The 24,057-nt window shown below is 55.3% G+C and overlaps 2 protein-coding genes across 4 annotated transcripts in view; one reads left to right on the top strand and one right to left on the bottom strand.

Moving 5' to 3' along the window:
* The window catches only part of NTN1 (netrin 1), a 178,252-nt gene extending 166,081 nt beyond the window's left edge, over positions 1-12,171 (top strand). For both annotated transcript variants that reach the window (XM_081028274.1, XM_081028275.1), the window contains exon 7: positions 11,764-12,171. In XM_081028274.1, coding sequence (XP_080884400.1) covers positions 11,764-12,092 — 329 coding nt within the window. In that variant the 3' untranslated portion in view covers positions 12,093-12,171. The remainder of the gene's footprint in view (positions 1-11,763) is intronic.
* Positions 12,172-21,966: 9,795 nt separating this feature from the next.
* The window catches only part of STX8 (syntaxin 8), a 238,348-nt gene continuing 236,257 nt past the window's right edge, over positions 21,967-24,057 (bottom strand). For both annotated transcript variants that reach the window (XM_081029146.1, XM_081029147.1), the window contains exon 8: positions 21,967-22,142. In XM_081029146.1, coding sequence (XP_080885272.1) covers positions 22,075-22,142 — 68 coding nt within the window. In that variant the 3' untranslated portion in view covers positions 21,967-22,074. The remainder of the gene's footprint in view (positions 22,143-24,057) is intronic.

Raw genomic sequence — 24,057 nt, 5'->3', positions numbered from 1 at the left:
TCCTAATTTGCTCTGTGACTTTAGACAGGGAGCCTCGAAGAGCCTGGACCTCAGTGTCCTTATCTTGGAATGGAGACGTGCTCAAGGGCGCGTGACCGCCATCTAGATAAGATGCATCACAGCCCCACCACGCCAGGCACCGTCTCCAAGGGCAGGGGTCCACAGCCAGGCCGTCACTGCCGTCCCACCTCTCCTGGGGCCACCTCAGTCCTCTGTTGCCCTCTAGGGGAATCCAGCTCACCTTGCAAATGCTTGAAAAAGCGTCGGTGAGAAAGCTAAATGTGGGACAGTCGTTCATGGAAGACAGTTTGATTATTTTCAAGTGTTTTAACAATTCCTGACAACTTTTCAGGCAACCCAGCCTTGGAGGGACCCGTCCTTTGTGTAAATGCTCCGAGTGAGTGTGCTTCTATGACAGTGTGTGTGCGTGCGCGCGAGTGTGTGCCTGTTCCCCACAAAGCCTGTATCCACCCACTCCGATACAGGCAGAGAACACGTCTGCTGGAGTCGCCTGCTCTGCGGCACGTGTACTGGGGGCCCAGACTCCAGATCCTCAGCCAGGCAAGGCGATGAGGATGGCAGAGTGACATTTGTTCTCAGGCCTCTATTAAATGGGGGGATGTTAGGCCCGGCCTGACCAGGGGCTGGCACCTGGGCTGCGGTGGGACACGCTCCCTTGTGGCCTCCCCACTCACCTGGTGTGTGAGGGGGCAGAAGGAGGCCTGACTTTCCCGCTCCCATGACCTTCCACAGTGATGCCCTCACCTCATCCAGACGGGGCCTTCCAGCCCACCCCGCCCCACAACGCCCCCCTCCACTCCTCCCCAGCCTGGGCCCTGCCCCTCAGCCTCCTGACTTTTCCTTTTCCCTTTATATCTGCCTTCCTCTTTACTCCATCTTGTCCCTGTGCTCCTTTGGAGGTGCCACTGTCCGATTTTCACTGTGTCCTGTTTGCACTGACTGCCCTCATCTCACAGCCGCTGTGCACAGGCACCCCCTCCCCAACACACACATACACACACATATAAGCACAGCAGTGCACAGCCCAAGAAGTCCTGCTTGCTCACACACCCATCCCCGCCCTCAGCCATTCCCTCCTTGCACATTCATTGAGTGTCCCATCCTGTTTTGGGTGCTAAGCTTACAGATGTGGAGGAGACACAGGCTTAGCCTCCAAGGAGCTTACAGTCTAGGAGGGCAACAGACACAGATAAGAACATCGAAGGCGGATGTGTGGCCAGGGTCCAGCCTCAGGTGGGCATAAGCAGGGCATAACCTGTCCTCCAGAGGGTGGGGAGGAGGGCTTCCTGGAGGAGGGAGCCCCAATAGCTAGTGTTCACTGGATAAAGCAGGGAGCCCAGGCAGAGGGAAAAAGGCTTCTAAGCACAGAAGTAGAAATAGGCTGGGGAAATGGGAGGAGAGCAAGTGTGGGATGCTGGGTCAGGGGCAGGGGCCAAGCAGAGGCTAGGTGGGCCTCAGCTGCCATGACCATGCCCAGGTCCAGAAACCACTCTGATCCCACTGAGAGCCAGTCTAGCTCATGGTACCTCCCAGGGCTCCTGCCCTCTCCCTGAGCCGTAGCCTCAGGTGGCCTGGGTGCTTCCCCCTGCCTCTTCCTTCTCCCTGAGTTTCAGAAACAGTGCGAAGACAGACAGCTCACATTCTGAAAGGTGAGATCATCTCACTTTTGCCAGTTCTTGGAAAAAGTATTCGTTCCCAGAAATGTTTATTAGTCACCCCTTTTGTTGAAAGACATTTTGGCACCACCAGATGGAAAAATCAAAATGCTTTTCACAAGATGATCTGTCTCAAGTATTCCTCCTAAGATCCCACAAGGATTGTTTCTGAGGATAGAACTCTAAGGGGAAGTTGTGTTGGCACCTGTGGGGAGAAGCTGGGTTTTTAAGCTATACGTGTACGTGTGTGCTTTCTTGGGGGCTCTGTGACAGACGTGGGCCTGGGGACCTAGGTGGAATTCCAATTTATAGCATAATATCCCTTTGTGCCCTTGGGGCAGTGGCAACCCAAGAGAAGAGCCTTGCTGGGCTGGTGACTCTTCCCTCCCCTGCAGGCCCTGGACCGGGCACCTCACAGGTTTCATTCTCATCCTTACTGAATCCTCAAAAGCAGCTGTGAGGTAGGAATTTGTTTCTGTCCATGGGATGTCAAGACTCAACAAGATGAATAACATGCTCAAGATCAGAGACCCCTAAGGTCAAAGTCTTTCTCCTCCCCTGTGCCAAGGCCCTGAGCCTCACAGTACCCTTGGCTGTCAGTTCTGGATAAGCCTCAGAGGAGAGGCCACATGGGGTTGGGGTGACTGGATGGTGGGGGGGCTGTTGGAGATGATGGAGCCGAGGTGATGGGCATTGTGGCAGGGATGTCAGTGATGGTGGCAGAGGTAGGGCTGGCACAACCGTTCTGGTGAGGGGCATGGCCGTGGGCGGAGAAAGGCCATGGGCAGATTCACGATGGAGGGTGGGGACACCAAGCCAGCAGTGGTGGTGGATGTGGTGGTGACCGTGGAGCTGACACGGGCTGGAGGGTGTGGTGCTGGTGGAGATGGCAGCGGATGCCTGGGTCTTGCCCGGCTCTTGTGATGGGGACAGTCGCACATTCAGACCTCTCTCTTCCCGAGGGCCAGGGACATGGGGCCTCTCAGCAAATGCTGGTTTCTCTCCCTCGTTACACCTCCTCCCCTTCCTTTTCTTGACCTTGGGGTCAATAGCTATTTCTGATCAGGATCAATCCCTTCAAGGGCAGAGAACCGGGTGATTATTGACTCAGTTTTAGGGACGCAGTTTCTGTGTCTACAGCATGCTGTGACTTTGGGGCTTGGGTGTAAGTCACATGTTAGAGGAGCGCTCTGTGGGGTGTCCCCCAAAGGGAGGGCCGCCTGGGGAGCCAGGCAGGTGGCAGGGCCCTGGCTGAGGCTGGGAGGCAGTTGGTGGTGGTGGCTGGGAGAGGCTAGCCCCCCACCCTCCAGCATCGCCCCGCGCTCCAGGGAGCAGGACACAGACCAGCAGTGCGTGGCGTAGTGTTGCAGAGGCTCACTGACCCTTCCCTGGGGGTCACTGGCCCCCTGGGGATCCTCCAATTTCCCAGCCAGATGTGCCCTCCCCTCCACCCCGGGGAGGGCCAGCCCCATATGGAGGCCAGATGTGGAGTTGGGTCCTCATGAGTCAGCCTAGGGTCGCGGAATGCAAGTGACCACCAGGTTGGGCAGGGAGGGCTGGTGGGCGAGGACAGTTTGACATAAAAGCCCCTGATCCCACAGGGTGCTGCACCGATGGGGCCCTCCTGCCATAGGTGGGTGGGGTGCACTACAGCCCTTCCCAGAATAGCGACTCCCCTTCCCACAGACAGGGGAGCCCAGAACTGGGCCTCCCAGCATTCCCTCTCCCAGCCAGCTACAGGGTGGTGGGCTCTAGAGAGGCCTGCCCTGGGGGTCTGGCAGCTCCGGGCCCTCATCTGTCCCCCTCCCTGGAGCTTTTGCCTATTCCTCATGCCATTTTCCCTCCTCTGAACATCTTATTTTTTAGGAAAGGTGGGGTAGGGAAGGCTTTAAGGGCCATAAAAAACATCTAATGAAAGGCATCTCCTCCCATTTCACAGATTGGGACACTGAGGTGCAGAGTGGGGCTGGGGGAGGTGGCGATCTGTCCTAAGGGCCTGGAGACATGCTGTAGTCGGGGCTGGGGAACGGGCCATGCTTCCCCGACAGACAGACAGACTTATCCGCTCCCCACTCCCCAGGGACCTGTCTCTGGAATCACAGCACTTCTCCCACCCATGCTGGGCTCACATGGGCATTTTTCCCAGTGGGGTGGATCTCGTGGGTCCCGATGACCCCCTGCCCCTGGGACTAGTGTTTTGGCACCGAGGACCCCAGCATTGCAGTTGCTGTCCCTGAGGCTTCCTCCACAAGACCTACCTGTAGTCTTCATACACCTGCCACCTGCCAGCTCCACCTGTGTGTGTGGGGCTCAGGCCTGAGATGCGACATGCGGGGTGGGCCCAGCCACCTCACCCGAGCAGCCTGCTGGAGCTGCAGAAGGCTGGCGTAAGATCAGGAACACCTTTTCAAGTACTAGGCACCTAAACTGATCCCCCCCAAGTGAGTGGTGAATGTGTCGGGCGGTGGCCTTCCCCAGCAGGGCTCGGTGACTGGTCTGAATCCTGCTTTGGTCCCTGTTTCTGGGCCTGAGGCCCTTTCTTTGGGTCTCCTTGGAGAGGCAGTTCCATCCTTTGGGGGTGATTTGACTCTTTTAAGCTTTTATTGGGGAAGGGGAACAGGACTTTATTGGGGAACAGTGTGTACTTCCAGGATTTTTTTCCAAGTCAAGTTGTTGTCCTTTCAGTCTTAGTTGTGAAGGCCGCAGCTCAGCTCCAGGTCCAGTTGCCATTGTTAGTTGCAGGGGTTGCTGCCCACCATCCCTTGAGGGACTCGAGGAGTTGAACCGGCAACCTTGTGGTTGAGAGCCCACTGGCCCATGTGGGAATCGAACCGGCAGCCTTCGGTGTTAGGAGCACGGAGCTCCAACCTCCTGAGCCACCAGGCCGGCCCTGGTTTGACTCTTAAAGCAAGAGCTGAGGGAGGTATTCAGAGGGCAAACAAGTAGCCCAGCCCTCCTTGGACAGGGTTCCACGCATGGTGTCCTGGGAGCAGGCTGGAAGTGCCAGCCCAGCTGGGGAGGAGCGGCTGCTCTTCATTCCTGCAAAGGGGCTCGCTGGAGGCCTCAGCCTTGCTGGGGAAATGGGTTGTGGACAGGACTGTTGGGGGTGCTCTCGGATGGACCACATTCCCCCTGTGGAGTGGGTATAACTTTGCAGCCACAGTGCCCTCTGCACCAGACTTTGTGTGAGTTCAGGAGCCCAAGGGTCCCTGAGGGATCTGGGGATGATGTGCGTGGACCTAGGCCACCCTGGGGAAGCTGGGCCCCTCACCTTCTCCTCCAGAGTCTATGACTCCACTGATGCCGAAGGAGGGGGGGGCACTCATTGCTTGGCCTTCCCAGCTGGGTGGTCCCCAGGGGCACAGCAGCTGGCCCTGCCCTCACTGTTGCCCTCTGTGTGTGTGCTGTGGGGTCTGGGCTGGGAGGCAGGTTACACTACTCCAGCCAGCCTGGGGAGGCAGGTGTGAGTAGCGGTACCTCCGAGAACCAGTACACTGTTGGCACAGGCTGTTCTTGCTGACTCTGGCCTCCGTGGACCTGGCCCTACGTTCCCTTCTCGCCTCTTGGAGTCACAGCCATCCCACAGTCATGAGGCCGTGTTAAGCTGTCCAGAAAGGGGAGCCTCAGCCATCCTCCAGGATGACACTCTGGCAGCTCTGGCCGTGCCCGTGGTGGGTGGGGGACAAGAACTGAATCAGGAGTCGCCAGGCTGTTTCAGTTCCTCCTGACTAGGAGAGGGAGGCAGCCTGAGGTGTCTTTCCTGGGTGGCGGGCGTTCCCTCCATTGGGCTGCTTTGTGGGAGGGACCAGCCCCAGGGATGAGGGCTCCCAGCTGGGGCAGTACAGGGCCCAGGTCCACTCTCCGACTGAGCCTCTTGCAAGGCAGGGTGGCCAGTCCCCCGATTTCTTCTCGCTTTCAAGCTGAGAGTGTAGGTGGCCAGACCATGACCATCTCCCAGGGAACAGGGCTGATGTCTTCCCGAGTTTGGCTCTCCCAGTCCCAGATCTCCTGATGTCCCTTACTCTGGGGATCCCCATGCAATCTCATGGTCTCTGGCACCTAGCCCCTCTCCCTTCCCAAGGACAGAGACTAAGCACCAAGACCTGGCATGGGAAACTGAGGCGGCCTCCCCAGTGCTATTGGTTCCCCGAGAGGGAGGCATACCATTCCTGCTTTGAGGATGAAAGCGGGGAAACCTTTAGCCAGCCCTAAGTTGTGTGTCCCCGCCTTATTCAAGTTCTGAGGTGGGGCTTTCGGGGTGTGGCAGGGGTTGGCAACCCTGGGATTCCTGGCGGGGTGGGGACAGCGGGGTCGGGGTGGCGAGAGCAGAGGGGAGAGGTAGGCTGTGGCTGGTGGCCTGGCCTGGCCTCAGCGAACCTCCAGCCCTTCACCTCATGTGATAAAAGCTGGGCAGGGGCTGCCATGACACTCTGTCTTGGATGTGTTGGCCCTGCCCTGTCACCCTGCACCCCAGCTCGGCACTCTCACTGCATGTGCTTGCCCAGCCATGAGGCAGGTTGGCTTCCCTGAGAACAGGACCTGGCCCTGCACAGCGGTTTCTACCTTCACAGGGGACTGGGAAACATGTGGTCAGAGCTGCATTTTATGAAAGCAGCTGCAACTCATGACACGCTTTCTGTGCTGGGAGATTTATGGGGCTGCATGGTTTTAATGGTTTCTGTGGGGTTAGTGTCCTCCCCCATTCATCCTGGCTGCTGTCTCTGAGGCAGATGGGTGACAAACCTTTCCTAGCTGGACTGGCCCAACAGGAAGGTATGGCTGGGCGGGGGGAGGCCAGGGGCTGACCACCCAAGCCTCCTTGGGAGGGGCAGCTGCTGGGAAGCCCCTGGGGGCCCACCCTGAGCAGCCCGTAAATCTAGGAGACCTCCAGGAGGCAGGGAGCCTCCCTGCAGAGGTGTCCCAGCGCTCAGGGCTTGTGGGGGTAGGATGACAGCTGGCACCCCCATCCTCCACCCCCTCGCCCTGCCTATGCCAGGGCCACTCCCCCTAGCCCAGCCCAGCAGGTTGGGCTTTGATTGCAGCTGGGACCTGCCTCCTGCCACTAACTGTCCAAGGTGGAGGCAATGCTGAGTCCTCAGAGGACCCAGAGATGACGGAGTCCAGGTCTCCTGGGCCAGGGCGGGCACTGGGGAGGAAGGATGACAGGCTTTGAATGAACGGGGCTGTGGACAGAGGTCAGAGCTGTCCCCCTTTGGAGGAACCCGAGTGTAGGATGGGACCTGGCGCTTCCCACTTCTCAGGTTGCCTTTCATGGCCTGATAATTTCCCAATGTTGGGACTCTGTTAGAGGTGGAGACACCCTGGGAAGGATGGCCAGAGGTCCGGTCCTATGGAAAGACCCCTGTCAGAGATGAGTGAACGGCAGCTAGGACCCCCAGTCTGTCCAGGACCTGCTGTTGAGCCCCCTGCCCCTCGGCCAGAACCAGTCCAAGGTTGGCACAGGCTGTTCTTGCTCACTCTGGCCTCCATGGACCTGGCCCTCAGTCCCCTCTCGATTCTTTGGAGTCACAGCCATCCCTCTAGAGCCAGGCGCAGGCTTCTGCCAAGGGACAGAGAGGCACTTGCCCCTGCCTGCCAGAGCAGCAGGCTTGAGTTAGAGCAGCGAAGTCCGTACTCAGAGCCCGGCTGGGGGCTGAGAAGGCTTCCTTGCATGAAAAGCCTTCCTGTGAACCCAGGAATTGCTGCGGGGGGCCGGCTGCTGTCTTGGCCTGCCTGCAGTCTTCCTAACAGCTCGCTTCAGGAAAGAAGCGTTTGCTGCGCAGATAACGGCAGCCCAGGGACTCCAAGGCCAGGAGACAAAGTGCAGCCTGGCTCCTGGGCCTGGAGACCTTGCTCTCTGGAACCTCTCCTTGCTTTTCTGTGTGTGTCTGCTCCATCCTGCAGACACACTTCCTCCACAGCTTGCTGGGGGGCAGCCCTGGTTGCCACAGCTCCATTGGGCTTTCTGGAGCCAGTGTCACCCCTCCCACCTCGTGGGCTCCAGTTCCCTCCCCCGATGCCTGCTTTTGTCTGCACCGAGAGCAGAGCACTGTGGAACAAGCACAGCAGCTCCCGTGCAGCAGCCACCCAGCCTGATCCTCACTAGCAGGCTGGGGGCCAGGGGCACCTTCCTGGCCAGCATCTGTCTCCCTTGTCTCCACTTCAGAGACGTCGACCCTGACTTTGCACTGGGACCCTCTTCCTGCAGACCAGTCTCTAATTTAAGGAGCCTCAGCGCGCCTCTTATCACGCTGGTCCGATCTCACGATTGGCCTTCCTGACGGTCCTCTCATCTCCCTCATTTCTGAATACAGGGTGTAGGATCCTTACCAGAGCCCCACGTTCTGGCCTCATTGAGGTCTATGTCGGACGACATCAGTGTGAGGACAGTGGGGGCTTAGGCGACCAGAGGTCCGAGACTAATTGGCCTGGAGTGAGTGTTGTGTGAGTGGAAGGGGCCCGCCCTGGGGGGCCGTGGTCCTGGGATGGGTGGAACTGCCCGCAGCCACTGTGCGCAGCCCCGGTTGGGTGATGCATGGCTCCCAGGAGACCGTGGTCACTCCTGGCTCCCAGCAGCGGGCCGTCAGAGGTGGCGGCAGTCCCGGCGCGGTACATGCTGAGCGCGCCTGGAGCGTGCTGAGCAGCTCTGCCTGAGGTCACTGTTTCAATGTGTATTTTGAATATTTTCAGCTGTATGTGCACTGCGGGGACTTGGCCCGTGCACTGCGTGTGCAGCTCATACTTGGTGGGCTGTGTAATGTGCAGAGGCGTTGCCAAGGGCAGCGGAAATGTGGATTTTTTTCCAGCGTAATCACACGAATCCTACCACCACCCTCCCGTCCCCCTGCCCCCGGGGGCCTGTGCTGTCTCATCTCATGGCCACGGAGCTGCTGGGAGCTGCTGGAGTGGTAGGAGGACAAAGCCAGGGCTTTGTCCCAACTGACTAATGTCCCCTGCTTTGACCCTTGGATTCTCTAGAACAGCAAGGTGTCAGGGGCGGGTACCCCTCTGGGCTGTGTCCTCAGTGTTAAGCGGGTCCCCTTCAGGGCATGCTTGGGGAAGTGGTGTGGGGGCCGCTTTGGATGCCAATCCTGGTGTTCCAGGACATTCCTTGAGGGAAGGGGGTTGCTCCAGACCAGGGAAGGTGAGGCAGGGGTTGAGTCCTCCTGCTGTGAAGGGTCATGTTCTTGAAAGTCCAGGGGGTGAGAAGGGCCCCTGAGGGCCTGGAGGGCCAGCCCAAAGCCTGACCTTGTCCAGCCAGCTCGTCTCAGCACGGCGGGGGGCCCTCCCCCGGTTTGCCTCCCACCTGGCCCTGAGCCGGGGGCCTAACATCCCGAGTAACTGATTCCAACTGTATTAGTTTTCTAGGGCTGCCGAAACCAAGCACCACAGACTGGGGTGCTTAAACAACAGACACTTATTTTTTCACAGTTCTGGAGGTTGGAATTACTAGATCAAGGTGAAGGCAGGGTTGGTTTCTTCTGAGGTTTCTCTTTGGCTTGCCTGTGCTGTCACATGTCACATTCTCACTGTGTCTTCACGTAATTGTTCCTCTGTGTGTGTCTGTGTCCTGATCTCTTCTCCATATGAGGATACCAGTCATATTGGATTAAAGGCCACCCTAATAACTTCATCTTAATTTAATTACCGCTTTAAAGGCTCTACCTCCAGCTACTGTCACATTCTCAAGTACTGGGAATTAGGACTTCAACATACGCATTTTGGGGGTCTCAATTCAGCCTATAACATCAATGGATGCTCAGTGCCTAGGATCAAAGCTGCATTCTCCAGCGGCCCCAGCCAGAGGCATCTTCTGCAGTATCCTCGGGCCACCCCTGCCCACTCCAGCTGGGGGACACTGTGGCTGGGCCAGGGTCTGAGGTCCCATGCAGGGAAACAGCCATGTCCTGAGGGAGGCTCATTCTGTATTCAGCTCAGTCCTGAGGAGAGGAAACAGGGGCTCTCAGGGAAGCCGGAGGTGGCTCCCCCTTTCTTAGCTAAGGGGCGCTCAGTTGCCACGGTGACCTCCGTCTGCTCAGTCAAACATACATGGCCCAGCCACTTCTCTGGGCTGGAGGGCTCCCCACCCCCCATCAGAGTTCACACTGAGTGTTGAGTCCCTTGGTGACAAAAACATGGAAACGGTTGCCATGGCAGCCATTCTTTGGAGCCCTCAGACTGGAGTGCAAAGTTCAGGATGCCCAGGAACAGCTGAAATGAAAATATGGGAAAATCTGCCACTTCCCTCAGCCCAGACGGATGAGTTGGATGGCGTTTGATGCTCCCCTGGGCCCAGTCTCCCCTGCCCCTCCCCATCACCCTGGGCACAGAAGGGGAGCAGGGAGGGCCTGGTGCTATAAGTGGGTAGGTGGTGACCAGTACGTATTCCCTGGGGACATGTCCTCGTGGCTGCTGGAGCCCCTGAGCCTGCCTGTGACTCATTTTCTTCACCTGTAATCTGGAGCGACCAACTACTGCTCCTTTCTCAGGAGAGCTCGAGTCTACTCAGCTGCCAGGGTGATCTTCAGTCCAGTCCAAGAGGGAAGGGTACAGGGCGTGCTGGGTGGGCTCAGCAAGGGGAAGGAGTCCTGTTCTGACCAAGGGGATGGGGATGGCCCTGGGCAGATGGACGTGGCCCAGTGTGCTGGGGGTGTGGTCCGTTCTTATAGACTTCCTCCAGCCCTTCTGGACCCTGGTAGACTAGGATCTGAGGCCTTGCATGGAGGTCATTGTGGCAGAGGCCTCTCAATTTATCCCCCGGACTGGGGGGAATGAATATGTGTTCCCCTACTAGAAGTTTCCCAAGTAGGCCCCATGAGGCTCCGGTGACCTAAAATGCACCAAAGAAAAGGCTCTGCAGTCAGGGTTGTTTGGGAAACCAACACGCATATGTGCACCTGCACACACACACATTTCATAGATTAAAGGCTCTGAAAAGTCCTGCAGTAAAGAAATCTCCTGACTTTGTTTAATCCAGTATTTCACAAAGGTATTTGAGCAAGGTCTCCCACTTTTTAAAAAAATCATTTCCGGGGGGAGGGGGGTTCACAGTATGAGGGATATAAATGATGAACGTCTAAGTATTACCTTGTTTTGTACACCTGAAACTAATAAATAATTAATAAAAAAAAAAAAAAAAAAAAATCATTTCCTCCAATTTTTAAAGTACTTCTTAATATCCTGCAGAAATAACATTTGGTAACATTTACTAGAGGGCACTGATTCTCCAAGTGTTCCCTGGATCAGCAGCCTCAGCAGCATTTGGGAATATGTGAAGTGCATATTCTGGGGCCCCATCCTAGATCTATTAGTCTGATGCATGCTCCAGTGTGAGAACCCCTATACTAGATGAAATGATAGCAGAGAATTGGGAAGAAGGGGAATGGCCTGGGAGTTTGAGAGGGGAGGAAGGGTGGGAGTCAGCCTGGCAGGGATGGGAGGTGGCCAGTACAAGGATCCTGAAGGGCAGGTTCAGGGTGCAGGGTACCCGGGCACTGAGATCCCATTACGGTTTTCTGAGATGGGGTCAAGAGCAAAGGTGGTGTTTCTGGAGGTGTCATGAGGTTTGGTTTTAAGTGACTGGGGCCTTTGGAAACGCCTGGGGTTCCACCTGAGGAATCCCCTCCGACCCCCAGCCCTGTGAGGAGTAGCCTGTACTGCTATGAGGCCATCTGCCCTGGGCACATGGACTCTACCCAGAGTGTTGGTGGAGGGGGGCGTGGGAGGGCCGTTCCTATAGGTTTCTTCTGGCCTTCTTGGATACTAAGAGGGAGCTTGTCTCCAAAGGTGCTGGTGTCATCTTCAAAATAGGCATGAGGTAAGGCTTGGTGAAGCCGTGGCCCTGTCCCTTTTTTCAGCAGGTGAGGTCCCAGGTTCTGCTTTGCCACTATCCATCCACTCCCCAGTGGGGTACCCTGTGCAGTCACTTCCCAGCTCCGAGTCTCCTTTCCTTCTCCATCAAATAGGCTGCCCCATCCTCAGCCTCGGAGAGGGTGGGGGCAGGCAGGGCTGACCTGGCCACAGGAGCTGGGGACGCAGGCGTCACTCCCCGCCTTGTGGCCCACTGCCTGTCTGTGCTTCCTTGCAGCTGTCCAGATCCACATCTTGAAGGCCGACAAGGCCGGGGACTGGTGGAAGTTCACGGTGAACATCATCTCCGTGTACAAGCAGGGCACGAGCCGCATCCGGCGCGGCGATCAGAGCCTGTGGATACGCTCGCGGGACATCGCCTGCAAATGCCCCAGAATCAAGCCCCTCAAAAAGTACCTGCTGCTGGGCAACGCGGAGGACTCGCCGGACCAGAGCGGCATCGTGGCGGACAAGAGCAGCCTGGTGATCCAGTGGCGGGACACGTGGGCGCGGCGACTGCGCAAGTTCCAGCAGCGCGAGAAGAAGGGCAAGTGCAAGAAGGCCTAGCGCGGAGGCAGCGGCGCGCCGGGCGCCGGCGGGCGGGCGGGGCGCGGGCCAGGCGAGCTAGAGCGGGGGGCGCGCCACCGCCGCGGCGTGGACTTGGCCCGTGAGGGCTTTCCCAGGTGGGGGGAGGGTGGGGGTGGGGTCGCAGCCGGCGCGGGGGCGGGGCCCTCGGCGGCCCCTCCCCTGGAGGCCCCACCCCCGACCCCACTCTGCGCGCCCCCGGGCGGGAGCCGCGCGCGGGGAGGGGTACGCAGCAGGCCAGGCCCTGAAGAAATGAGGACGAGACTTAGCTACCTCACGGGCTCCTTCCAGAGCAGGGACGGGCTTCCCTAGGGCCCGGCGGGGTCGCCGTGGCGGGGGCAGGGCAGCTCGACCTGGGCCCGAAGGACTGGCGCAGAGCCGCGCAATTGGGGCCGCACCTGCAGCGGCCAGTGGATGGTTATAGAGAGAAGGGGACGTGAGGAGAACTGTGACTTCTCAGGCCCGCAGTTGGGCAGGGGGCCAAGCGAGCCCGGCCAAACCACCACCCCAAACAGAAGACCGAAAATCCCCTCCCTTTTCCCCTGGCTCTTCTTTGTCACAGGACCCCTAGCTGGGACAACTTGGGCCCCATCTGAAGGGGCTGGGCAGGCCTTTAGGGACGGCAGAAGCAGCCTGTGCAACCAGCATTCCCCATGCAGGCTGTGAGCTCCATTGCCACCTGCCGAATTGGTGGTGGGGTGAGGGATTTACAATCTGTGGAGCCAGAGAAGCGGAAGCCCCTGCCCCTGCCCAGCTGGGGATTCTGTGCAGGCCAAGGATTCTGGCCCATGCAGAGGGCAGTGGACCCAAGGACACCCCTGAGAAGCCCAAGCCGGGTGGTCACTGCCTCAGACTGGAGCTGCCTGTTGGAGGAGGCTCTGCGAAGGCAAAACCTCCCAGAGAGTTTCCTTTTTGGAAACTTGGAACCGGCCTCTTTATGACATTTTCCAGGGGAGGGGAAAGGGGCACTAGCTGGGTTTATGGCAGTGACACTATTTGTGTAATGACATCAGCTCCCACAAGGCCCCTCAGCAGTGTCAACAGCTGGGAACGGCCTGGATGGGCATGGAATGCAAGCTGCAAAGGTGCTTAGGCCTGGCTGGGGGAAGGGGCTTGCTGGAGTCAGGACTCGGTTTGCTGGCCTAGTAAGGAGCCAGAGTGCCGACGCCATGGGCAGGCAGGGACAGGAATGACCAGGTTCCTGGATACCAAGGAAGCCATGACCACTTCCTGTTGCTGCCCTAATTCCTGGCTCCCCAAGGGAAGGGACAGAGGCTGCTAGGCCAAGAAAGCCTGCTGCAGCTGTCCCCACCCTGGGGCTGACCCCTGCAGATGTCTTGATTTAGCCTGGGCAGCATCTCACCCACACGGTTCTAGCTGCCCCGTTTGTGGAGGCCACCGATGCCGTAGGGTATGGCCAGACCCCCTTTCCAAAGCTTCCTAGAGAGACTGTTCCCAAGCAGGCAGCCCCAGACTGCTTTGGGTCTGATTGCGTAACACAGGGTCCATTCCTGTGCCCAGGGGCCTTCTGCCTCCCTGCCTCCTGAGCTCTCTGCGCTGCCCAGAGGCCTCTGGCCCATGTCCTCACACCCGGCACACTGACGTAGAGACCCGGCTCCCATCTCAGTCAGGAAGTTGGTTTCATTTCCCACCAGAGTCTGGCTGCTCAGAAGAGTCACACCAACTATGAAGTGTGGGCAAGTGCACGAAGTGGCCTGGCTCCCCTCTGCCGTCTCTGATTCGGCCCGCATCATGGCTGTCAGTTAGTGAGCACCTACTCTGTGCCTCGCACTTGCCCCACGTGATCTCCTGTGATCCTCATGACAACCCTGGGAGGCAGGGATTCTCACCCCCCACTCTCACCAGCGAGGAAAGTGAAGCACGTGTGCCCATGGGCACCAGGCAAATAAGTGGCAGAACTGGATTCACGCTCCAAAGCCAGGCTTCCTGACCGCAGGCCGTGCTGCTCCTCGCTCATTGCATGCTAGCTCTGTAGCCTACCCACTCAGCTCCTGTAGCAGGCTGTGAGGGCTGCTCGTAGGGGTGTGGCCACTGAGACACTGGCTCCGGTTACCGCCGTTGGCCTGAAGGAATAGACGTGTGTGTGTTGGGGGGGGCGGGGGGTACAATAACATCATTAGAGGTGGAGCAAGAGTGGTTGGGTGAGGCCTGTTGTGAACTCACCATGGGGCAGCCCCGGGAAGCCCCAGGTACCGGAAGGCAGGCCTTGGCTGATCTAAGATGTAATAGAAAGGGTGTTTGGCTGGCCGGGGGTGTTTGGAGGGATTCCAGAAGAGAAAGGCAGAGAGATGGGCAGGGAGAGGACAGAATGGCCCTGGGAAGAGGTTATTTGTCTTCCCCGAATCTAGGCCCGAGGCTGGGAGCGTACGGACCTGTCTCCTAGCAGTCGTCAGCCCTCCTGACTCCCCGTGTGGTTTGCTGAGCACCAGCAGCACCTCGGAGGCCTTGGCCTTTTCCTTCCAGCCCTTGGAAGGCACTCACTGCTCAGGCACATGTCCTGTTTCCATTGACATGAGTCTGACTTCCCTGCGCTGCCCAGAAGGGCCATCGTGGCCCATCACCTCTTACCCTGGGTGTGAGTCTCACCCCAGGTCCACGGAGGGGCCGGCACTGGTGATCTCCGAGGCCACCCAGCTCTGGAGGCAGCAGCTTGCCAAGCAGTAATGTCGCTTGCTTTAAATTCAACCAGCCTCCAGCCTCTCATCCTCTTGCTCAGCACCCCAAGGTCAAAGGCCATCCAGTCTACTCCGAGGGCTGGCTCCTGGTGAATGTGTCAGGGTGGGCACATCGGCCAGTTACTTCAGTCATCGCAGGTTGCCTTCCCCATCTCACCGACCCAGCCAGGACCCAGCCCTCTGCTCCTTTGAACCCAGCCACCAACTTCAGCAGTGAGGACCCCTCCTTGGGAAAGCACCCTCTTACACCCCCAGTCCCCGGGGAGGAGATGGAAATAGGAATTGAGGTGTGCCATTTTGTACAGTTAGGAAGGGATGTAAAATGGAACTAGATTTTGATTTTGAAGAGTGTATTAACCAGAATTGTGATATGTAGGTGTTTGATGAAAAACATACCAGATTAGTCTTTTAAAAAAAACAAAACCAAGGTTCCCCAGTTGTCCTTTTTCTTCCCTGCTGGGTGGTCTGGAGCCTGGCAGTGGAGTGCTTGCTTTACTGACACACAGTAAAGCTACAGCTTGGGGTGGAGGGAAGGGGAAAAGATTTGGGGCTGCCCCCGGATTGCCTGCCGGCTGTGGCTTCTGTCCTGAGAAAGCAGGGCAGGAGGGAGCATCTTCAGGTTCCAGGAAGTGGAGGGAGGGTCACCTTTGGTCCAAGCCAAGGAGGCTGTGAGTTGCCCCCAAAGCCTCTAGCAACCTCCTGAAATTCTGCCTCCATAGTGGCATGCAGAAAATGGGTCAAGATTTCCTTGGGTTTGCCCTAGGTTGGAGTGAGACTGAAATCAAGGACCTCCTGAGGGACTGGGAAATGGTCCCTCTAGGAAAATGACAAATGTTAGGGTCTCAACGCTTAAAGGAAGCCCCCCTCCCCATCCCATCCCACGAGAGAGACTGAGAGTGGACAAACTAGACTCATTGATGGAGTTACTGGGCCATGGTTCGTGGCTGTAGCCATGCCATGCCCTAGGGGTATCAAAATGTGTACTTGCGGGGCCTCGCCCCTGCCAAAACCAAGCAAGCCCCGCTCCTGGTGTCCTTGGACATCTCTTCCCATCCCTGCTCCCAGATGCACTTCCCATCCTCCCTCAACCCCCTCTTGCGTTTTGGAGTTCTGTTCACTCAGAATTGTAAATGTTTAGTTGTGACCATGACATATTGTTTGGGTCAGTGTTCCTTTCCAATGCATACTAATATATTATGGTTATTATATATGAATATATTTAATGACATGGGAAAAGTTGTGGATTTTCTTTTTTTTTAAAGGTTTTTCTTTCCTTTCTTTTTTTGGAGGGGGGGGTTAGAGTTGTAATGGACCCGGATGGAACTTGTAACGTGGGCCCCACATGATAGAACTAAATTCAGATATCAATTAAATAAACTCTTGTACACTGTTCTTTGTCTCCCAGTCTTTACCGGTGGTCTGAGTTATGGGTGGCGGGCATGTGGGGAGAGAGAAGGATGGAGGGTCTTCAGGCCACTTGACAGTATGGATTCTGGTCTAAGAACTCCCCAGCAAGACAGAGCCCTAGGTTTTTTCACGAAACCTAAGACAGAACTCCAACTACAAAAAAAAAAAAAAAAATCAAGAAAAGGGAAGTCCCAGGGGCTTGGAGTCCTAGGGCTTTGCTGGCTCTGAACTCGATTTTAAACTAAAAGGCTCTCAAATGCGGTAAGCTGTATTTCAGGCCCCAAGAACCATCCTTGGGATCCATCCTTGCCACCTCTTGGGGCTCCAGGTAGGGGGACTGCAGGGGACAGAGCTAAGAGGTGTCTTCCCACGTGCCCCATATTCAGCAGCAGGGCAGGACGCATCTTTGAACATCCCCCTCTGATTCAGAACCTTGTTTAGGTAGAGTTGTTGCCTTTTCATAGAACCAGGTACTACTAGTCAAAGCCAAGAGGAGACGCACAAGGAAAGACAACAGGGTTTTTTCCGAGCCATCGCTGACGGCTTTGTGCGGTGCAGGGACTGGGCCGTTGCCAGAGCCACGCAGCCATCAGGAGCTGAGCTCACTGGGTTTCTGAGAGGCTATATTTAAACCTCCAAATGGTTGTGATTTCTTTATTAAATAAACAATCCAGTCATTAGGAACATGTTGTGTTGCCATGCAGAGTGGAGCCGATTGTCACCAGGAAGCTATAATTTCTGCACCCAGCTGTTTCAAAGACACGTCTCAGCAATGGACTTGGTTTGGCCCCTCAGCGATGCTGATCCAACTGGCCCCTGGGAGGCAAGGAAGGCCCTTCCTCTGCAGCGTGAGGAGTTGGCTGAGGTGCTTTTAGCGTCTCCTCAGGAAGAAACAGGGCCAGCCCGGCCTCCTCAAGGAGTCCGGCTCTGAGGAACAGGAGCTGTGTTCTCAGAACCAGGGGTCAAAGCCAGGGCAGGGAGATCCAGGGGTGACCTCTGGTGTCCCAGTCAGTCTCAGGTGTAAGTCCCTGCTGGAATGGACCGGCGATGCCTGACCCTGGGTGGTCAGGGACAAAAGGCAGGTCTCAGGCCGCTGGACGGGCCAAGGAGAAAGAAAACGCTTTTTGCAGTCTCAGGCTCTCGCCAAGGTCAGTTCAGACCCAGCTGGATCATTTGCAGGATTTAAGGCCTGCTGAGAAATGGGGGCTAAGAGGTTTGTGCTGCCCTGGGAAATCTGTCAGCTTTGGTCATTCTTTTCAAGGGTCCAGTTCTCAAGGACTTTCATGATGTGGCTTTTTTCTGTCCTTCATGAAAAAGTGATCTGTGCCACCATCTCCTTTGGGACTCCACCGCTGCCTGGCCCTGTGCAGGCAGCTGCAGCCCCAGGCCCAAGAGACACATTAGAATGTGGATTGTAAGCAGCCTGCTGCCTCCCAGGGCCTCACTCTCTGGCCGGAGAGAGAAGGCATTGACAGCTACCAAACTCAATGCAGGAAATAATCTGGGTCTCTGCTAAGTACTGGCCCAAGGTGGTTGGAAAAGTTCATTTTAGAGATTGGAATGCTAAGGCACAAGGAAGCTGAGTTATCCCCATCAGGGACTCAGGTTCAGTGTAGTCCAGTTAAAAACCCGGATCGTGCGGGGTGAGAGGGCTTTCCAGGGTCTGCTGACTTCCAGGGAGGCACACTCATTGGTAAAATGCCCGCTCCACCCGTCGCCCTTCCCATAGACAGTGCCTTGCAATGGTGATTGCCTACGCATGGCAGAAACACCTCCAGATTTCAGATTTTGTTGCACAGACATCTCTTTCTATGCTCTTTTAAGACTAAATAAAGACATAGAATTATGCCAAGAAAAACTGGGAGTGAAAGGACGAACAGAGCCAGTGAGAAATACAGTATACGGATGGATTGACTCATGGTGTTATCAAACTGGAGACTCAAGAGGACAACAAGTCATTTATGGAAAGAGGTACATGCTTTTCGGTATGGGCACGGAGTCGGAAGTCTGAAGTTATACAAGACAGAGGAAAGATGAATCTTGGCCCCCTTTTTAAAATAAAGAGGGAAAAAAGCCCACTTAACTTCAGGGGGGCTAGGTTAGAAAACCCAACTAGATAAAAGATGATCTTTGGTCTATGCAAAGAGCTCTCCGTGTATCCCTGAAGCTGAAGAAGCAGGGAGTAAGGGTTCTAAGGAAGCCGAGGCCCGCTTTGCCAACTGGGAAGAAAAAGGCAGCTACAGGCTGGCCGGCAGTTCTCTGAGTGGAGTCAGGAGAGAACCTGCCAGTGTTTGGAGCAGAGGGACAGTTGGGAATCCTGCAGCAGCCTCGTGGAAGGAGGGTCCAGGGCCCTGTGGGTCTTGAAAGGAGCAGATCATCCTGGGGCTAATGAAAACTAAAGTCTAGTTACAGTTATTAATAATAATGAAGTTACAACAAAACAAAAGTACCAGTTGTAACCGGGTATCTGGATTTCTTTATATGGTATCCAGACTTAAAATGCTTACAATTAATAATCAGTTAAGTTAAACAATGCTTATACTGTTATTTTAATATTGTATTTTCGCTGAAAAAGCATCCCAGGCGATGGGTGCTAAAGCCCTGTCTTGCCTCTTTTCTTTATGCTCAGGGTAAGGTCTTACTCGCTCATCCGGCTGCTTCTGAGTACTGTGGGCCACCCCGGGCTGCAGCCCTGACACCTTTGAAGGGGAAAGGCAGGCCTTACCAAACCCAGGCAGAAAAAAAGGCCAGCTTCACGTTAGCCATGTTGCTCTAGGGTAGGTCTAGATGCAGCAGATCCCCAAAAGTGGTTCGGGTATGCCTTGCCACTTCCGGTCTGCCCTTCATTCAGAGTGGGGTGGGTGTGTCATTTGAGAAGCCTACCCCGAGGAGGCTAAGGAAAGGGGGAGCCTTCCTGTCTAGCACTGCCCCACCCTCTGGGCCCAGCAGTCCCCAAGGTTGGGATGGCAGGTCCTCGATGTCTAACCTGGTTAGCTCTTTAACCCCCCTCCCCTGCCTGCAGGTCCAGAGAAGTGAAGTCACTTGTCCAGGTCACCCAGCTAGCAGTGCCGGGCTGGGCCTTGAGCCCACTCGTCAAAAGAACAGAAGCTGCTGTGTGCAGACATCAGCTCAGTGTTTGGCTGGAAAAGGCCTTTCCGTGTGGCTGAGCCAGGACGCTGTGGCTCTGGTTCAAAGACGCCCCACGAGTTGCCGGGGCTCCGTGCTGAGCAAGTCAAGAGGAGGTGAGAAAGTCAAACAGACCTTCAATGCCACCTCCCAGGAGCCCCAAAGTGGGGGTGGGGTGGCTCCAAGGAGAAACTATTTATACAGATTGGGGGTTTTGCAGGACGACACCGAAAGACGTGGCTCTCCACCCAGATTCTTGATCTTCATTGGGTGATCCTTTAGCAACCACCCTGCTCCCACCCCACAAAGAAATCACATCCCAGGATGCCTTACCGTTCAAAAGCCCTTGGCCCCGTCCAGCATGGCTCCTCTCCTTTGGGAACACACCCATCTTGAAACACGCCTGTTTCCCTTTTCTCTCTTTCACTTTGCAATCCAGTTTCCTGACAGCATGGTTCATGCTCAGCTGACTCCGCTCCCTGCCCTCCATCCCTTTGCTACCTCCCAACTAAACACAGCTCGGCCATTCTGCTAAATCTGCGGCCAGGGCCTCACCATCCCAAGGCCTAGCCCGGGTCGCAGCCCTTGGAGGTCAGTGGGCAGTAGGGTCCAAACAGGAGAGCTTCACTCTGCCCTTGCTCACTCGCACATCCTCAAAACTGTGTGCTCTGTTGCCCTAGGTCGAAAGTGTGTGATAGAAACCGTGTGATAGAAAGCGTCTCCCTGAGTGTGGAGACCCTCTGGTCCAATGGGTTTAGACTTGCGTTAGAGGAAGAATCCTTTTTCAGTTGAGCCAAGCAGTGTGCTGCGTGCTTACCCGTACTAACTTACCGAATCCTCACAGCAACCCTCTGAGGCAAGAAATATTCTTTTCTCCACTTCCTAACGGAGGAAACGGAGACCCGTGCTCACATTGCTGGTCAGTGGTGTGGTTGTCAGTTGGGCCGTTCACCACCTAGTTCAGGCTCTGCCTTCTGGTCCCCTCATGGTTGAGCAGGGTCAGGTGACTGGTCCTGGCCAGTGAACTGTGAGCAGAGGTGATGGGTTCACTTCTGGGCAGAAAATCCCACTGTCAGTGTGAGGGTTTCGAGTCCCCTTTCCTCTGCCAGAGCCCACAGTGGCTATTCCATCAGCCCGGGTTCTGGGGAGAGGAGACGTCGTCAGAGCGCCCAGTTGATCTGCAATGGGCTCACAGTAGGAACAAGACACAGATGTCTGGGCAGATCCGGCCACTTTGATCTGGTGGTGAATGCAGCACCGTCCTGGCTGACACAGCAAAGTCCCGGTGTAAAACCACGCAGGGGAGAAAAGCATGTGTCACTGCCACAGGCACACACCAAACGGAAGCAGCACTGCTCAGGGGGAACAGGGCCAGGCGGGGTCTCGAGGTGACCCAACCCCTCTAGGGAAGAGCTTGCAGGAATAATGTCACCTACACTTTGCAGCAATTTACAACTTCCCAGGCATGGAAAGTCATGGTTCCCCTCTGACTACAGGCCCGGTGTCTGGACCCAGGTCTCTCCAGGTCTCAGGGTCCCAGGAAATACTATTGCACCAGGCTGCACCCCGCTTTTCCTCCTGTGTCCATCTCTGTCCACAGAAGGGTCAGGTCCCACCCTCTTGAGAAAAGTCACCGGTGGTATCTAGAAAATCCACAGGAACCTCCCACCCCCACCCCAGAACCCCCAACCACAGGCCCATTCTCTCCTTTTCCTCAGTGAAATTTTATGCTTCGGAAACCGCCCTGTCACCAACCTGAATTTTTCCCCCTTTGCCATGGACGGCAAAGCCAGGCCAGCCTGCTTTCTATACAGATAGGAGAGAGGGCACAAAGCTGCGCCTTCTGCACTCTAGCTAATCAGGAACTCACCGGCACTCCCAGGAGCCCGGGGTGCTCTGCAGGCCTGCCCTCCCTGTCTGCCCTTTTCCATGCGTGCATGCACACATGTATGGGGTACACTCACACGCTGGGTTGTCAGAGTCAGTTGTGGAGCCAAATAAAGGCACTGTCCTTCTGACTTAATAATCACACCTTTCTGACTCCTAAACAGTACTTTCCAGCCTGATCACCTCCCACCCCACCCACCTTATTCAACAGACTTGATTCTGGCTGCTTATAAAGACGTTTCAGCCTTGAAAAATGGGATTACTATCACCAAGGGAATGACAAAGAACATGCTTCCACGTCTGAGGGCAGTTCCCAAAAACAGCTCTCAGCAATGGCAGCGCCACTAGAAGGAGTGGTGAGCCTTGCACGGTGACTTGGGCAGGGTGGTGGTCATAGGCTCAGACACGTGCCGATGTCACAGCCCTCATGCCACTCCTTCTTCTCCGCCTGGACACCAGAGCCTTGAGTGTTCCCTTAGTTCCTACATGGACACGTGACTTGCCAAAGCAGACCAGGCATTCAAAGTAACAAACTGCCTGTTAATTCGCTATCATCCCCCAAGGTGCTCAGGACACTGCAGAGTAGTTGAAATTCACTGGCAGCCCTGGGGCAGGGACCACTTCAGGAACCTTGGGCTAGCCCCAAAAGGACCAAGGAAGGAACCAGGAGGGCCACACTGGGCCTGATCCTCCAGAGCTGCCATGCAATTTGCTTTTATTGAAGCAACGCAAATCAAGAGTGCAGAGCTTTTGGGGAATTTATTGAGAGCAGCTTTTGTGTATCAAAAGAGCACTGAGCTTTTCTCCATCATTGGCAGGTGTCACAGCTGGTGGTCCCTCTATTGCTACTACTTGGTAGGCCAGACTGCAACGACCACAATAGCCACGAGCAGCAATAAAATCACCATTATCATCCCTGAAAAACAAAAGCATAAAAAGACCCATGTGAATGATTCACACCAGAAGAGCACCACCCATCCCATTAAGAATCTTCCCCCAGAAGGCTCAGCTGGTTAGAGCGCAGTGCTTTTAACAACAAGGTTGCCGATTCGACCCCCACATGGGCCGAGCTGATGGGTCCTGGAAAAACACACTTAAATAAATAAAAGTTAAAAAAAAATCTTCAGAGAGCGGATGCAGTTCTCCGGTTCATCCTCCCTCAGAGACTTCAGTCTGTGACCCAGTGTGTATGGGGGGCTGTCAGCAGCCCCAAGAAACTGCCACTGCTCAACTCTGGCTTTGCAGGCTGGTGGGTGCAGAAAGGAGGGGATGGAGGGGCACTGGAGAGTTTTCACGCCACTGTCTCCAGAGCTGTGCCAGCAAAATTATATTAATTTTTGCTCCAAGAGACGCATGAGAGCTGATTGTCCGGCTAGGTCTTACTTTCAGGAAAACATGGTAGTAGCCACGCCCTGTCTCTGGTATATGCCAGGGCCATGCTGGCCTCAGGCGCCCGGCCGAGGTCAGCGCTCGTTACATACGGGATGAGTGTGGGCAATGGCGAGCTTACTGAGTGAAGGGGCTGTGTCCTCTTGGCTGCTTCATCAGCGTTGCAGAAATGGGCAATCCTAAGTCCAGGTGCATGAGTGAGGGAGGCGGGCGTGGCTGGCAGGCAGAGCTGGGCATGGGGAGCAGACTGGCTGGGGGTGGGGGTGGGCTGATGTTCTCCTTGGTCTTCCCCAGCCCCAAAATTTAGGAAATAAAACCAAAAAATACCAAATACGAAAAATTTATATATGAAGAAAAAGTCCCTCCATTAGATATTTTTGCAGATGGATGACATAAGTATCTTGTCTCAAGAAGAAAAGGCAAAGCCTGTGGATAGCGGAGAAAATGGGTTCTAGAATGAACTTTTTTGTAAGCTCTACAGCCCTTTGCTGTATTGATATCTCATCAATGCGAACAGAAAACAAGGCCAGGCTGCACACAGAAGGGGGCTGAGCGTGCACACCCCTCCTCGCCGAGTGCTACATGGGGAGGCCCTGCCCAGGTCCCCCAAGTCTTGCTGTCAGCACTCAATAAACGTTTGCTTACTGAAGGATCCCTGAGCTACTGAGGCCTCAGGAGGGGAGTGAGGAGTAGATGAGACAAAGTACCTGAAAATGCTCTGTAAAGCAACAGGTGAGTGAAACCCCAGGATCACGTGGTTGTTGGCCACCAGGCTGCCCACCTCAGACTGAGGAACTGTTTCTGGAAAGGTCAGGGGTCTTATTCTCTACTGGGAAGCCATTAACACATTACTGATCTTATTAGTTAGATAACTACTGGCCACATCTGGCTATTTAAATTTCAATTAATTAAAAAGAAATAAAGTTAAAAATTCGGTGTCTCAGTTGCACTCACCATATTTCAAGTAGTTAAGGGCCACTTGTGGCCAATGGCTACCATATTGGACAGAGACAATACAGAACATTTCCATCATCACAGAAAGTTCTTTTGGACAGGACTGACAGAATATAGAGTTCTGACTATTTCATTTACTGCTGCTCCCCCACCTCTATGACAGTGCCTGGTGTGGAGACTCAATGTGTATTTGTTGAATAAATGAATGAATGGCTGCTCCATGTCTTTTCAACACTCACTCTGCACTTGGATAGCGTCCCACATCGGGAATTCTGCTTTCCCTTCTTCTTGAGTCACTTTTGTTCAATTATATTTTTCTGGGAGATTGCCCATTTTTTCTGAGTATTCAGAAGTATTGGCATAAAACTGTTGATGATATTCTCTTATAATTTAAACACTACGAGTATGTTGTATCTACATTCTTCTTTTCATTTCGAATACCACTTACTGTATTCTTTTTTCTTGACTAGCCCTGCCATTAAGTGTGC

Source organism: Rhinolophus hipposideros (genome assembly GCF_964194185.1).
Source record: "Rhinolophus hipposideros genome assembly, chromosome: 20".
NCBI classification, from domain to species: domain Eukaryota; kingdom Metazoa; phylum Chordata; class Mammalia; order Chiroptera; family Rhinolophidae; genus Rhinolophus; species Rhinolophus hipposideros.
The sequence above is the reverse complement of the archived record's forward strand: the minus strand, read 5'-3'. Positions and strand labels throughout refer to the sequence as shown.